The 16,318-nt window shown below is 38.6% G+C and overlaps 1 protein-coding gene across 10 annotated transcripts in view; it reads left to right on the top strand.

Annotated features, from left to right (window-relative positions):
• The window catches only part of prrc2c (proline-rich coiled-coil 2C), a 104,139-nt gene that overhangs the window by 27,817 nt on the left and 60,004 nt on the right, over positions 1-16,318 (top strand). For 9 of the 10 annotated variants that reach the window (XM_063063793.1, XM_063063797.1, XM_063063794.1 and 6 more), the window contains exons 2-5: positions 10,669-10,842; positions 11,417-11,591; positions 12,037-12,170; positions 14,293-14,421. In XM_063063793.1, coding sequence (XP_062919863.1) covers positions 10,728-10,842; positions 11,417-11,591; positions 12,037-12,170; positions 14,293-14,421 — 553 coding nt within the window. In that variant the 5' untranslated portion in view covers positions 10,669-10,727. The remainder of the gene's footprint in view (positions 1-10,668; positions 10,843-11,416; positions 11,592-12,036; positions 12,171-14,292; positions 14,422-16,318) is intronic. The other variant, XM_063063792.1, reaches the window with a different exon arrangement.

Genomic DNA, 16,318 nt, shown 5'->3' with positions numbered 1-16,318 from the left:
CTGCTAAATCCATTGAATTCCCCCCATATATCAAAGATGCATTATGTTAATTGTTGTAAATTCCTCTTAATGTATGTAAGCAATTTTAAAAATTGATGAGAGTTGGGCATATTATTGAGTAGAGTACAAGGAGATAAGGGAAAGATTGGAATTGTTCCGGGAACTTGCATGGTCTCCATGTAAATAAAGTTTTGTTTTATTTAGAAACTATGCATTATTTATAAATGGAGCATTTATAACTGGTAACACATAATTCTGGAGGAACTCAATGCTTCATCAGGAAGTTTCGGCCTGAAACGTTGACTATTTACTCTTCCATCGATGCTGCTTGACCTGCTGAGTTCCTCCAGCATTCTGTGTGCGTTACTTTGGATTTCCAGCATCTCGTGTTTGTGATTTATAAATGATTGCTCCTTTTTTAGTTGCTGCTTTTGGGCAATTTTTGAATTAGGCGGCCTGCAGATAATGAGCATTGAGCTGAACTGAAATATTCCTTTTTATTTTGTATTTTATATTCGGTGTTTTCGCTCTTTTTTTGCCATGTGGGTGTTTTGTTTTTTCTTGCAATGGGGAGAGGGGGGTTGATGTTTTTCTTTCAATGGGTTCCGTGGGTCTGTTTCATAGCTGTCTAGGCAAGACGAATCTCATGGTTGTATACTGCATGCATACTTTGATAATAAATGTACAAAAATCCTTTGATTTCAGTTTCATTGAATATTTTGAAATACTTTTTTGTTGTACTTAATGAAAATATTATAAAGCAAAACTAAGTGAGACATGGTACATTTTCCTTTTAATAGGTAAAGCAGTATCCAGAAGCTGAGCACATTGCTAAAGAATTCTTTGAAAGTATGATCAAATAGCATTTGCAGAAGGTAGTGAAAGGTAGCTAGCAGGTCCTGCAGAATCTGAAAAGGGAATGAAACTTCTTCCATTGCAGCTGGATAATCAATTGCACTTTAGAAATCCTACATCCTTAGATTATCAGCATTTGTAATATTGCTTTTATTTCAAATAAATAATGTTTTGTCGACTTGTATTGAACTGATTACAAAGCTGAACACAGACTGCACGTACTAGAAATCCAGAGCAACAAACAAGCATGCGTGAGTGCGCGCACACAGTGCCAGAGGAATTCAGGTCAGGCGCCGTCTATGGAAATTAATAAACAGTCAACATTTCAGGCTGAGACCCTTCATCAGGACTGGAAAGGAAGGGGAAAGAGAGCAGAGTAAAACAGTGGGGGAGGGGGAAGGAGGGCAATCTAGAAGGAGACAGGTAAAGCCAGGAGGATGGGGAAGGGGGAGTGAAGAAAGAGGCTGGGAGGTGATCGGTGGAAAGGGCCAAAGAAGGAATCTGCTCAGAGAGCAGTGAACCATGGGAGAAAGGAAAGGAGAAGGGGCACCAGGGGTGGTGGGGGTAATAAGCAAGTGAGGAGAAGCTGTAAGGGACCAGAGTGAGGAACAGTAGAAGAGAGAGGAGGAAAAAAATCAATTTTAGCAGGAGGAGAAATCAGTATTCGTGCCATCAAGTTGGAAGCTAACTGGAGAGAATACAAGGTGTTGCTTCTCCACTCTGAGGGTGGCCACATGGTGACATGTTGGGACGGGAATTTAAATTTTTGGCCACTGGGAAATTCATCTTATTGTGGATGGTGCTGAGGTGCTCGACAAAATGGTCCCCCAGTTTACACTGGGTTTCACCAATATAGAGAAGAATCGCAAGCATTGTAGCTTTGTTATCAAAATGGTTTCATTTGCAGAAATTATACTAGAATTGAGAGGTTATACAGTAAACAAAAATAACCAGAGCACATGAATAGTCCTTCAAAATAACTTGCACTCAGTTGCTTGATGATTATGGTGAATTAGAAAACATAGTATAATTGCTAATACAAAATGTAGTTGAGTCTTTGCTTGGAGTAGGGGAAAGAGGAACCTTGTGAGAATTTTAGTGACACAAAACTGGTTCCAAAAATCTCAGTCAATTATTACTTATTCTATCTTCAAGTATTTTGCTTGACTCCCATTTTTCCTATCACCATCACATGTTCTCCTGTTTGTCACCATTTTTTCAACCATCACACTCGTCCAAAGCATGAACACTTGGCCCCTGCAGAGATCAGTTGTATCCCACTAATATTCTTCCAACCCAAAAGCCCCATTTTGTTCCTCAGCCAATCCTTATAAATATAATGCATACAAGGATATTTATCCAATAATTTTCTAGTTACAGTTCCAAAACTCTCAATGGATCCATCAAATATGGTTTCACATTGTCTCATCCCAATTTTCAAGATACTAGTCCTCTCCATCTTGTGACATGGTCAGATATGTGGCCGTTGGACAATATATTTAATAATATATAAGCCAACTGAGGGAATTACACCAAGGTATTTAACTCAACTATTAGATATTCCTACGCAGCAGAAGATGCTTGCAGCCTCATAGCAGCTGGCAAACCCATCTTGCCAGTATCCCGAATGCTTGTTTGTATGTGTGTAGGCTGTATATAGGCTGCACATTTGTAATCTGGGAGAACCTGTCAGGACTGGCTGTTGTTTGGCATACCAAGGGTTCGGCCTGAGAGTCTGGCTCGTATTTGGAAGCCTAAGATCTCGGGGCTCTGGAGACGGGTGGATTGAGGGTCGGTGTCACGGCAGGAGACCCGTGTGTCGTCGGGAGAGCTGGAAAATCTACTGCTGCTGTGTGCCCATAGACCCGGGATTTTAGCGATCTTCGCAATCTTCAGGCACAGAGCTTAGAAAAAGTGACATAATGGACTCTTTAAACATCGTAAACCAGCGAGTTGTTTGTTATGTCTCCCCACTCACTGGGAAAATGGAGAAACCTCCCTCTCCCTTACGAGAGAGAGAGAGAGAGAGAACCTGTGGTATGTCAAATGCCTGATGAAACGCGAAGTCTTTGGGGTAACTGTGTCTGTGTCTTTACTGTTGCTTTGCTCATGCTTGAGTGCTCGGTAGTAGTGCTTAGGCTTGCTTTTTTTGCCAGTGGGGGGGAAGGGAGGATTGTTGCTCGTTGCCGCTTATGAGCAGGAGGGCGGGTTGGGAGGGGGCCTTTGGGGTTCTCACATTTAATTGTCATTCATTCTTTGGGGCACTTCTGTTTTCGTGGATGTTTGTGAAGAAAAAGCATTTCAGGATGTATATTGTAACATTAAATTGGCCCTTTGAATCTTTGTACTCTTCCTTACTACTTCCTTACTGATAGATTCCTGTAGTTTCCTTATTACTGATTTGAGCTTAACCAATCTGTCATTATTTTCTCTATTTTGTCATTGGAGCACTATGTTCTCTAGTGCTCTATTACATTGCCACCTTCCATTGTGAGAGCTGTTCTAGAATCAGTGCAATTTTGAGAGATGACAGTCAATGCATCCACTTACTCTGACCGATAACAAACTGACAAGGTTGTGCTAATCACTACTCGATTCGTAATACGAAACTTGCGCTTTATTGTCTTTACACAAATATTGGCATAAGTTGTTAACCCTGTTCCAGCAAACAATTTAAATCATGCATGTTGTTACTCCTTCGTACCACTATTCACTCAGATCACCATTCCAACAGCACTTAGAAAAGGGGTCTGCTGTTGGCCAAGCAATTGATCTTTCTTCCTGTCCCTAGCATGGGATCATCCCTGTGATAGTCTCCAGAGTTCTTGCTGCTTCACATCCAAAGCCCCTTGTTCTTATCAGTTTAAACTGTTTCAATTTTGTAGGCTCTGGCCAATCTGGTTGATGTCAGTTTTTTCATTGGCTCTGGTCCAAGGCAGAAAGAAATGACACATGATTGGAAGTTGCTGACTTGTGAGTGGACTTAAGAAACTGCAAGGGTAAAAAGATCCTGATGGGAGTTATTTACAGGCCTCTGAACAATAGCCAGAATGAGGTATATAAATTACAATAAAAGATAGAAAAAGCATGTAAAAAGGGCAATGTTATGATGGTCATGGGGAATTTCAATATGCAGGCATATTGGGAAAATCAGGTAGGGCCTGGATCCCAAGAGATAGAATTTGCAGAATGCCTTTGAGATGGCTTTTTAGAGCAGCTGGTGACTGAGCCCGCTAGGGAAGATGCAATTCTGGATTGGTGGTTGTGTAATGAACCAAAGTTGAATAGGGAGCTTAAAGTGAGGAATCCCCTAGGAGACAATGATCATCATATGATAGAATTCACCCTGCAGTTTGAGAAGAAGAAGCTAAAATCAGATGCATTGGTATTGTGGTGGAGTAAAGGGAATTAGAGGCTTGAGAGAGGAGCTGACCAAATTTGATTGGAAGGGGATACTAGCAGGCATGCCAACGGATCAGCAATGACTGGAGTTTCTGCAAAAGTTTTGTTTCAAATATATAAACAGTAAAAAGCAAGAGTGGATATTGGACCACTGAAGATTGGCACTGGAGATATAGTGATGTGGGTCAAGTAAATGGCAGACAAACTCAATAATAGTATGTCAGAAATTTGACCGTGTCGGTGCAGAAGTGAGTGTAGTTGCCATTACTAACGAGAAGTGCTTGGGAAGGTGGAAGGTCTGAAGGTAGTTAAGTCACCTGCACAAGATAGACTACCCCAGGATTTTGAAAAGTAGCTCAAGAGATTGTGGAGGCATTAGTACTGATCTTTCAAGAATCACTGGATTCTGAAGTGGTTCTGGGGGATTGAAAAATTGCAAATGTCACTCCACTCTTTAAGAAAGGGAAACAAAAGACAGGAAATTATAGGCCAGTTAGGAAGATGTCCATTATTAAGGATGTTTCGGGTATTTGGTGGCACATAATAAAATAGGCTGAAGTCAGCATGGTTTCACTAGGGAAAGTCTTGCCTGACAAATCTGTTGGAAATATTTGTGGAAATCGCAGTCAGGGTAGACAAAGGAGGGTCAGTGGATGTTGTTGGCTTTTCAGAAGGTCTTTGATAAGGTCCCACACATGAGGCTACTAAACAAGGTTACAGTCTCCCTTCCCCCTATTTGTGACATTTAACAGGAGCACTGTAGGCGAGGGCCCTGATACATTGTTGAGAATTCCTACCACCTATCTCTTGATCTTTGATTCACTCATCAGGGAGGAGATATAAGAGCATCAGGTCTGGGACTGCCGGATTGGATAACAATTTCTTCCTTCAGGTTGTGAAATCAACCCTGCCACCATCGAAGTCTCATCACTAGTAAAAATAAGCTATTTATTATTTGCCTGTGATATGCACTACATGCATTTCGAATTCTATTTCTGGTAATATTTTGGTTTATGTAGTGTATGTGATATGTTTATTGGGACATCCATTCGTTAGAGAATTGTGCATCTTTGCAGGTTGAGTCAGCAATAAGGAAGGCAAATACAGTGGTAGTATTTGTTTTATGAGGACTGGAATATAAAAGCAAGGATGTAAAGCCGAAGCTTTGAGGCATTGGTGAGACCACATTTGGACTATTGTGAGCAGTTTTGGACCCCTTATCCAAGAAATGTTGAGCTGCCATTGGAAAGGATCCTGAGGAACTTTATGAGAATGGTCCCAGGAATTAAAGAGTTGTGTATAAGGAACATAGATGATGGGGGAGGAATCTCATTGAAATCTATTGTATATTGAAAGGCCTAGATAGAGTGTACGTGAAGAGGAAGTTTCCTATGGTGGGGGGAATCTGGGACAGAGGGTGCCCCTTTAGAGTAGAGATGAGGTTTCTTTAGCCGGAGAGTGGTGAATCTATGAAATTCGTTGCTGTAGACAGCTGTGGAGGCTAGTTAAGTTTAAAGTGGAGGTTAATAGGTTCTTGGTTAGTGAGGACATCAAAGGTTCTAGGGATATGACAAGAGAATGAGGTTGACAGCAACAATAAATCAGTAGTAGAAAAAAGCTTGATGGGCTGAATGGCCTAATTCTGTTCCTATTTCTGTCTCTTCAAAGAACATCTCACAAACATCTTCAATTTGGAAATGACCTTTAGTTATCAGATTATCTGGAGGAGCCACGTTGCGTGCAATTTTAATTGCTTTGATCTAGCTATTCCAGAGCAAAGCCAGTTCACAAAGTGGAGGTTGCCAAACCATCTCACAAAACGGTGGCTTGTATGCCTTCTACCACATGGCAAGAGCAATGACAGTTGGTTTGTTTACTTCCACTGTTCATGACTTGTTCCAATTAGAAGTTGGTCATATTTTAATTCATAGCCAGGATCTCTTCTTTCTGCCCCCGCCCCAAACAAACAGAAAATTCTGCAGATTGCGTTAATTTATGTATCAGGGTGAATACAAGCCACGAGGAACTAAACAATTCAGGTCCATATCAAATAATATTGGTAAATTGAAAATATTAGCAAAATGTCATGTACTGTAAAATATAGATATTGTAATATCAATAAATGTTAAACATATCAATATATGCTTATATTGAATATTTAAAAAGAATATCTAATTTTATATTACAGTATATGTTGGTGTGTATAGCATTAATTAGTAAAATACAATGAGGTATAAGTAGGTATTACTCATCAAAAAGTAAAACAGTCTCTAAAGAGACTTGGAATGGCATTTAGAACGTAAACTTAAATTGTTTAAGGTGACACCGAAAAATATTAGGAAAATAAATTACTAGAAAATCATTCGACCAAGGAGTAGAACAATAATAATGTAGGAACCATATGAATGCAAGAATGTACGTTAATATTCAGACCACAATTTCAAACTTTATTCCAAAAGGGGGAATTCTGTAAAATATCATTAGTAAAATCCACATGAATTTAGTAATCAATCATTTATCCTATAGACTAACTATGGCTTCATTATGGTTAAGAATTCTGTCCCACTTTGCATTTAAATTAAACGTGGGGGTAAGGGCAGAGTTAAATGGGTGGTTTTACGGCAGGCTTGGGTAGTACTTGTTCAGCCAAAACCAAGTCCCTTGAAACTTCGGAAACCAATGTTAGGATTAAGTTAGGCAAACTGTAATTTAAGGATCTGTTTTTGTAATGTATACTTGAAATGGCAATGTGATAGGATCATTTGCCAAAGCAAATTTTAGAAATGTCCTTTTATTAACAAGCAAGGTAGATAGCGAATAGTTATAAGAAGCAAACTCATAATCTGTTTACTCTTAACCAGATCTAATACTCGCCCTTCTGATGACAGGAATCACTTGGTCACTTCAAAGACTCAAAGTACATTTATTTGATCAAAGTTTGTATAAATTATACAACTTTGAGATTTGTCCACTTACAGGCTGCCACAAAGCAAGAAACTCGAAAAGAACCCAATTAAAAAGCACGCAATAGTATTCTGAGCCAAATTTAGTCCATAGACCTGAATCCTCAGAGCAGCCAGAGTAGGGCCTTGGACTCAGTTCATAATGTAGCAGTTTGTGCATTCTTGCCATTTTATTGCTTAGTTGGGTGGGTTAGTAATCGAAACCCAAACTCCACATTATGAACTTTGGATACCAGATATGTTGGGTTGTATCTATGTTAAGAAATATTAATAATTACTCTACAATCCAAGGAGTTGATTTCTCAAAATAAATTCCCTAATGTCACAGCCTGCTTCCTGTCCATTCCCTCAGTTCATCCAAAATCCAATCAAGATCCCTGTAATTCTTTAATTGTATCATATTGACACCCATTTACAGAAACTAACTATGAGATGTGGGCTATACAAATGTATCCTTAGTATGTTGAGTAGTTTCATTATTTACTTGGTCAATAATTCAGTTTGTCTTGTCTCCCATGTCATAAAATATAGAGCATTTCCAAAGCAACATTCACCTGCTGTTTACCTAAAAGTGTTAGTCCTTTGCATATTTTCATCATGTCCGTTCACAATTTCTTTCATTTTGTTGTAGAAATTCAACTGAAGGTTTTACCTCCACGATACCTAGTGCACTTACCATGGAAATTGGGCTGCCCATTTCTCAATCCCATAAGTTCAATAAACCTTCCTTGTGTGTCTCATGTTTTGAACTTTGGGTAAACTATTTAATAGATGTTAAAAAATATGGAGGCTTATTCTACACCAATTAGGAATTTGCAGTGATGTCAAGTTCAACAACACTTACACATTGATATATCCAGGCACTAGGATTATTTATTCTTTTCTCCCCTGACTTGTGAACAGATTATGTCTCTTATAACATAAGCTTTGATCCATCTATTCCTGAGGAAAGCTAGTTCACAAACCAATTCACAAAATTGAGTGTGCAGAGCCGTCTCTTGAAATGACATTCCTTCCATGGCAAGAGTAAAGACATTTCCCATATTTTACTTGATGCCAGCAGTCTCCATGGTCAACATCTTTGTAATCAGGTTCTGCGGGCACCGATATTTCAGATTGATAAATTTCTCCAAACATTTCTTTGAGTACTCACTGCTATACTGCACTGTTTCCTTGAGGGTAGACACAAAAGAATTGTTTAATTTCTCAGGCATTTTCTTTTTGGAACATAGTATCTCCCATTCTTTTTCCATAAAGCACGGTTGCATGGATTTTCCTTTTTCACATCCATAAAAGTCCTTCCAACCTGTTTCTTTCTATTCTTTTCTGGTTGTGCTTTCCTTTTCCTTATCAATGCTTTGGTGCTTTTTGTTCTGATTTTTTTCTCCCCTTTGTAATGTTTTACTTGGTTATATAGGCAAGGCTACTTTTCCTCTTTTCTGCCTTAAAAGGATATGTTTTAAATGTTAGCTGCTTCTTCACAGTCACTTTTAAAGCTATTGCCTAGTATACTATAGCCAATGTACTTAATGTGTTATAATTTTTTTAGATTTAAGATCCTATGCTCATTGAACTAAATCAATTTCATTTTTACATATTTATTTGTATGCTCTAAAGCATCATTAACTGCCGTAATCGAAACTAACTCAGTAAAGAGCACCAGATCTAAAATAGACGCTTCTCCTGCACCAACTGAACTTTTTTTAAAAAAATCATCTTTTGCACTTGAGACCATACGACAAAGGAGCAAATTAGGACATTTGGTCTATCACGTCTATTCTGCCATTCGATCTTGGCTAATTTATTTTCCTTCTCAATCCCATAGCCTTTGACACCCTTACTAATTAAGAATTTATCAACCATCGCCTTAACTATGCCCAATGAATTGGCCTCCGTAGCTAAATGTTGCAATATTCCACAGATTCACCCCATCTGATGAAACTCCTCATCTTTTTTTCTAAAGGGATACCCTTCTGATCTGAGGTTTTGCCATCAGAATTATCCTAGACTAAATGAATGTTCCCATGTTGTCCTTGTTAAGTACACCTCTAATTTCCTGTTTATTTTATTTTATAACTGCATCCATAATCACAGCTGTTTCAGGGCATTTAAACCAATCCCACAAATGTTTTCTGCCCTTTACTGCTCCATCCAAATGCATTTCACTTGATCTCCTGAGCAAGGTCCTTTTTCTGCTGACTTTACTGTTTAATAAGCACCCCTCCCTCTGTTTTGCCTAGGTGTTCTTTTAAAACAAACTTCTGTATTATTTAACTCGTGCCTTGGTCATTAATTAATCTTTTCTCTGTAAAGGCTATTATATACATCCATTGTTTCTATTTTGCTATTATTAGGAATGAAGTGTCAATTCAGTTTAAAAATACTCAAAAAAGAGATGTGCAATATCTGGGTAGATAGTGTTTACAGTGGGGTCTTCTATTCATTTTCCCAGCTCTCTCGAAGGCACTGTCCTTGGCAAACTTTTGTTATTGCCTTTTCTTTGCTGATACTTTAGATTCTTGCATTTTGCCTACTATTGAAGTCTGTAATTTTTAGGTTACAGGTTTGAGATCAGAGATTTCCTTCTAAATGAGCTGCCAACCATGGCTGATGAGTCCCATTTGCCCAAAGTGTCTGGTTTCATGGCGGCAGTGACCCGACTTTGCCCCTTCTCCTGTCGGTAGAAATGGTTCTGCTCGACCTGTTTAACAGAGGCTATTTGAGACTCACACCATTAGCTTTTACTAACTATTCCCCCCTCCCTGCAATAGCAACCTTAAGGAACACCTTTAACCACAAAATAATTAATTGTGCCTTTGACATTGGAAATATATGAATTTAAATAGCCTATTCACTGGTTGGTTTCTTGATCTATTGATTTTCTTGTACATCTGATAAGTTCATCCTCCAAGCTATTTAGTGATTTGACTTTGCCAGTGGTAAAATAATCTGTGATCCCGATAATTTGGCATCTAACTTTGCTGTAGTTCACTGTAATATCTATCATGCAATAATGATATTGAAAATAAGTAATTTAAAAATGTGTTGGGGTGCTAATAACCAATGGCCAGGGAAATTTGCGTACTCCTCTGCAATTTCTCTTGCACAGAATTTCTTGTTTATTTATGTGAAGAAAAGGCAGATAATTTTCTACAGATGTATTATATTAGGACACGTGAGCTGAAGGCTATTGTGTCCTGCTTAAAAAGGAAGGAAAAAATATTGTCAGATGTTAAAATAATTGTATTTCTAGAATGTTGTTGAAAAGTTCTCAGTAATCTCAGTAGGGGATTTTAGATATTCTTTAATATTTTAAATTCAGCAGTTTACTTATGAGCAAGTTAGAACTGTAACAAGTCTTTATGACAAGATTTCTTAGTAGTGTCTTTAACTTTTCTGAGATTAGAAACCTTATCTTTTAAGATTCTTTGAAATTGTTTCTTTACAGCTGGTGACTGGTTCTGGATGTGATCTAGGCCTTATCAGACTCGATGAATTTCTATTGAAATGTCCGAGAGGTCAGGCCAGAGCACAAAGGCAAAGGATGGGAAAACAAAGTATGCTACACTCAATCTTTTTAACACTTACAAAGGAAAGTCAATAGAAACTCAGAAAAATGCAGGTGAGTCTTGTGTAGAAATGCTTGTGCCCTTTTTTTTATCATTGGGCTGCCAGAGCTAGTGTTTAAGCATCTTCTTTTTCTTTGGGTACAGGTTTATCTTTATCGAGTCACCCTACCATAATTCTGTTCCATCTCAAAGGGATACTTCTGGTCAATATGTCTATTATTACCATGGTGAAAATTGGAAAAACATGTAGTGAGATGAACACTTACCTTTTTAACAAGAATTAGTGCACTGGAGCTGTGCAATTCTTTTTCTTAATTAGTTATTGTAAGACCAAAATCCTATAAAATAATCAAATGGAATCTTATGAAGTAGTTATCATTTATTACAGGTCATAACTTGTTTGGGTGTGAACAAAAATATTTTAAAATTGAGGTCCAATTCCGCTATGTCTTGAACAGAGATATGCAAATGAGTTAATGAATGTAGTCATGATACTGAGAAATTTTGAATTTTAGAAGGAAATTGGTGCTATGCAATTGAAAATTGTTAACAAAAAGCATTTGTACAAAATAAAAGCTGTGTGTAGTTGATTCTTATTCCTGACCTTCATTTGGTCATTGCCTACAGTTGCAGCACGCCATGGATTGCAGAGCCTGGGAAAAGTGGCCAGCTCACGACGCATACCACCACCCGCCAATCTTCCAAGCCTCAAAGCAGAAAACAAGGGAAATGATCCTAATGTGAATATTGTACCAAAGGATGGATCAGGATGGGTCACAAAATCAGAGCAACAGGAAGAAAGGTACAGACTGCATTGAATTTTATTGTTCCACATCAATTAAATCCATAAATTTTATTGCAGCTTCCAATATATGGAAATTTATTTATCTGTAGTAAGATTTTCTTGTGATACCTGTTATAAATCTAAGCATATAAAATATGTTGGTTTTTTCTCTTTTAAAATGAAGAACTCATTGACATCTAACTTTTTTTAATGGTGGATCATCGTTGCTTCCTGAGATGAAACATCACCAGTCCACTGTCTTCCTCCATTGACAGCAGAGTTTTTAAGAATGATTGGTGTTTTTTTTTTTAGTTGCATTTGATATTATGACATTTAAATAATTTTGTTCTGAAGGAATAAGGAAGAAAATAGAAATATTTTGGACAACAGTTAATTGTTCAAGTCAGTGCAATTTGAATGGAATAGATTTGTATGAGAGCTAATATCAGTATTGTGATTTCAGTAGCATTGCCACAGAAGTCCAGGTACAAGAACCGCAGCCACCTAGCTCGGATCCCCCAGCTTCAAAAGCACCAGAGGCACCAGTTGTGAAAACCTGGGCCCAAACCAATAACAAGCATACTGGGCAAGGGGATGGTAAGTTTCTACAAGAATGGAGTTAATCAAAACAGTGTTAAGTAACATGTCCAGTACTTTTGTTGAAAGTTGTTTTGTTTGTGTACAGAGCTATGAGTGTGGTAATCTTGTTTTGGAACTATTTGTGAGGTATGTGAGCCAAGGTCCATTCTGTGTTTAATAAGCACCCTTCCCCTGGATTTGCCCAGGTGTTCTTTTAAAAATAGAACTACTGTATTACTTAACTCATACCTTGATCATTAATCAACTATGCCTCTGGAAAGGCTGTTGTATACATCCATTGTTTTTATTTTTGCTATTACTAGTGGCTCATTGAAGTGTCAATTTGGTTTAAAAAAATACTCAAAACAGAGTATGCAATATCTGGTAGATAATGTTTACAGTAGTGTCTTCTAATCATTTTCCCCGTTCTCTAATGAGTAAAGCGCTGTTCTTGCAAACTTTTGTTATTGTCTACCTTGCTGCTCCATTAGAGATTCTTCCCCATTCAGCAGAATGTCCTCTGTCTGCACAGCTGATGAATCCAAAGGAATGGCAGAGATTGATAGCTTGGCACCAGCAACATCACAGGAGTTGCCAGTCAGCATTTGAGCATAACATAGGACTGCCTTTGGGACTCCAGCTCTGGATTTTTCCTCATGGTATACTCCCGAAGCCTTCCTCATGAGTGGGTATAGCCGTAAGGTAGCGGAGGTTTGAGATCAGAGTTTTCCTTGTAGATGAGCGGCCAAACATGGCAGACGAGCCCCATCTGCCCAAAGCAACTGGTTTTAAGGCTCAGTAACCCATCTTTTCCCTTCTCGTATCAGTAGAAATGGTTCTGCTGGTCTTCAGAGACTGCATTTTCTTCAATTCATTCTAATTTGTTTCCCAGCTAGTAATGAACCTGTCAGTGAAGACAAATCCCTTCAGTTTTACATTAGAATCTGGAAGCTTCATGTTGGTAACTTTTTTAGGCTACTGTAAACAGTATCCATCAGCATGTGGGTTGTTGTGTTGATAAAGCTCATTTTTATCTTTTTCCTCTCAACTCTTATCACTTTGCATTAGATTGGCAGCCATGGCAGGAAAGTTAGAATTGCTTTTTCTTGTGACACTATAAATTTGGGCACCTTTGCTCTAGATATTATTCACCATTTTGTCTTGTCTTTCTAACTAATCCAAGCAAATCATAGTCTCTATAAATGTTCAACTGAGTTTCAAATCCTACATCCCTGTTCCTGCAACTTGCGTGGATCTATTCAAGCATATTCACTGTTTATCACTTGGCCTCACCAGCTCCAAAATTTCTTTGCCTGCATTTTTCCCAGCCCAACTTCTGGGGCCCTCCGTTGGTCAGTGTTGACCATGGCTATTAGATCCCAGCTGTCTACACCGTATTCAAGCCGAGGCAGTACAATATGAAGAGCAAGCTGTTGCCAATGTAGCAGGCTCTCCTTCTCCATGCTGCTGATGAATTCAAAGTAATGGTAGAGGCAGATGTAGTTTGGCACTAGTGATGTCGCAGGAGTTGACAGTCAGCATTGAACTCCAGAGGACTACTTTAGGGACTTCAGCTCCTGAGTTTTCCTTGGGGTTTAGTCCTAAAGCCTTCCCCGTGAGTGGGTGTAGCCACAAAGCTGCGGAAGTTTGAGATCAGAGTTTTCCTACTAGATGTCAGCCACAGTTGGCAGTGCTCGAGTCCCATCCACCAAAACAACCCAACCATTTCTTTGTCATTCAACCAAAGGTACTCTGTCTTCCAGTGTATGAAACATCAACGGCCTGCTTCTCCTTTGATCCCATCTTGTAATCTTTGCTCTCTAACTCTAGCTTTCTATATCTCTTACCCTGTCTTAGGTCCTGAATTTTGACCCATATCAGACTAATTGTCTGGAAGGGATTCTTTTGTGCTGTATTTTTACTTTCCACCTTTGTTTTCTTATTTCTGCTATCTTTTCTTTCGCATCAACATCTGTGCCGTTGTTTCTTGGGGCACCTTTAAATTGAAGCCTGTATGAAAATTTAAGTTAAAATTGAATGTTACTGGTATAATTGATTAGATTTCAAAAAACAAACAAAATGTACAGAACTATTTGTGGCAAATTATGTTTAATTTCTTTTTTTTTGTATCTCAATTCAGGTATTCAAAGTTTAAACAGTCACTTCCAGCATGAGTTCCCAAGCCTGCAGGCAGCTGGGGATCAAGATAAAACTGTAAAGGAGTTGCCAGATGAGACTTTTGGATCTGGGCCCAGTTTACGCCCACAATGTAGGTGTTCAGTTTACAATTTTTGTAACTCTTTTGCCATCTTCTTGCATCTCTTGTAGCTTCCAAAGATCACTGCTACCTCCTGTCAGCTGGAGCATTAAGGCTTACATATGAATTTTCTTAGCTGTATTGACTTTACTGTTAACATTGATGAGAAACAGATGGGGATTTTTCCTGTGCTAGAGTTCTTGTGAGCATCTCCAGCTGTTGAAAGCTGGAAATATTCTGTGTATTAAGATCACACCAAAATAAAAGGTGATGTTGACAGTAGTTTCATAGAATGATCCAGGCAACTACTAGTCTTCCAAGTTATGACAGGGTTCTATCCCTATGAATTCTTCGTAACCCAGACAACTCACAAATTGGAAATGCAACTGTGAACCAAGTTTCATACAGAAGATGATGCCTGCAGCTGGCAAATCCATCCTGCTGGTCTCCCAAATGTTTATTCTTGCGTATGGCTTTAAACATACGATGGGCGTTAAGCTGGGTAGCCCTGTGCTGTACAGTTGGATTGTCAGGTCAGTATCATAACTCAATCTACATGTTCATTTTATTTTCAGAGTATATATCTGTCATCATATACCACCCTGAGAATAATTTTCTTGTGGGCATACTCATCAAATCTGTAGAACAGTAGCTATAAAAGGATGGAACCAGAGGCAACAAACTGTATGAATGCAGATATAAATAAATAGCAATAAATAATGAGAACAAGAGATAGAGTCCTTAAAATGAGATCATTGGTTGTAGGAACATTTCATGATGGGGCAAGTATAGTAATCTTAGTCTTTAATAATTCTTCCCCTACCTTTGTGTTTAGGTCTCAAAAAAAAAAGTTTGAGTTACATGAAATCACAGTGACTTCAGTAACTGATACAGCAGAGCACATTTATTTTGAGATTCTTCATGTTATGCTGGGTTAGTACAATTCTCCAGACCTGTACAAGGCAGAGGTCAGCATACCTATTTGTTTGACTTGGGATTCTAAGTATAAAGTTTAGGAGAAAATGACAAATTGCTTAAATTTCACTTAAACTTCAAAAAAATCTTGTATTTTGCATCTTTAATGGATCTTGCTGTTCCTTGCCAGATTCCGCAGTACATGGATGAACAATTCAGTTGGCTCTCCCCATGTAGTTCAGGTTATTTTATTTATTTATTTCAAGATGCAGTGCGGAACAAACCCTTCTGGCCCAATGAGCTGCACAACCCAGCAACCCACCTATCTAACCCTACCCTAATCACAGGACAATTTACAATGACCAATTAACCTACTAACCAGTATGTCTGGACTGTGGAAGGAAACTGGAGTCCCCAGAGGAAACCCACTCGGTCACTGGGAGAATGTACAAATTCTTTACAGGTAGCACCAGAATTGAACTCCAAACTCTGCCCTGAGGTGTAATAATGTCGTGCTGACTGCTATGCTACTGTGTATAGATGGAGACTGTGAGTCAACTAAAGTTCCATACCAGCCACTCTAACACTCTAACACTCTAACATTTTTTTCCTGCAAATCTACGCCGATATTTTTGCTTCACACATGTCTCCTCCAGCTCTGCATCATTTTACCCCATCAGGTTGTACTTTTTCCTGTCATGAATTATACAGCAGTGCGGTCTCTGCTTGGCAGTTCGAGCAGGTACTGTCCTGTGCAGTTGTGAAGAAATCAGACTGATCCTATTAAAACAAAAAAAAAATTCAGGGCGATTCCCATTTTGGAAAGCTTGCAGCTATGTTGTGGTGACATACAGTGGTGGTAGAAAGTTTGTGGACCCTGTAGAATTTTCTTTATTTCTGCATAACTATGACCTAAAATGTGATCGGATCTTCACGCAAGTTCTAAAACTGGTTGAAGAGAACCCAATTAAATAACACAAAAGCATTATACTTA

This window comes from Mobula hypostoma, chromosome 12 (assembly GCF_963921235.1).
Source record: "Mobula hypostoma chromosome 12, sMobHyp1.1, whole genome shotgun sequence".
In the NCBI taxonomy this organism is placed as follows: domain Eukaryota; kingdom Metazoa; phylum Chordata; class Chondrichthyes; order Myliobatiformes; family Myliobatidae; genus Mobula; species Mobula hypostoma.
The sequence above is the reverse complement of the archived record's forward strand: the minus strand, read 5'-3'. Positions and strand labels throughout refer to the sequence as shown.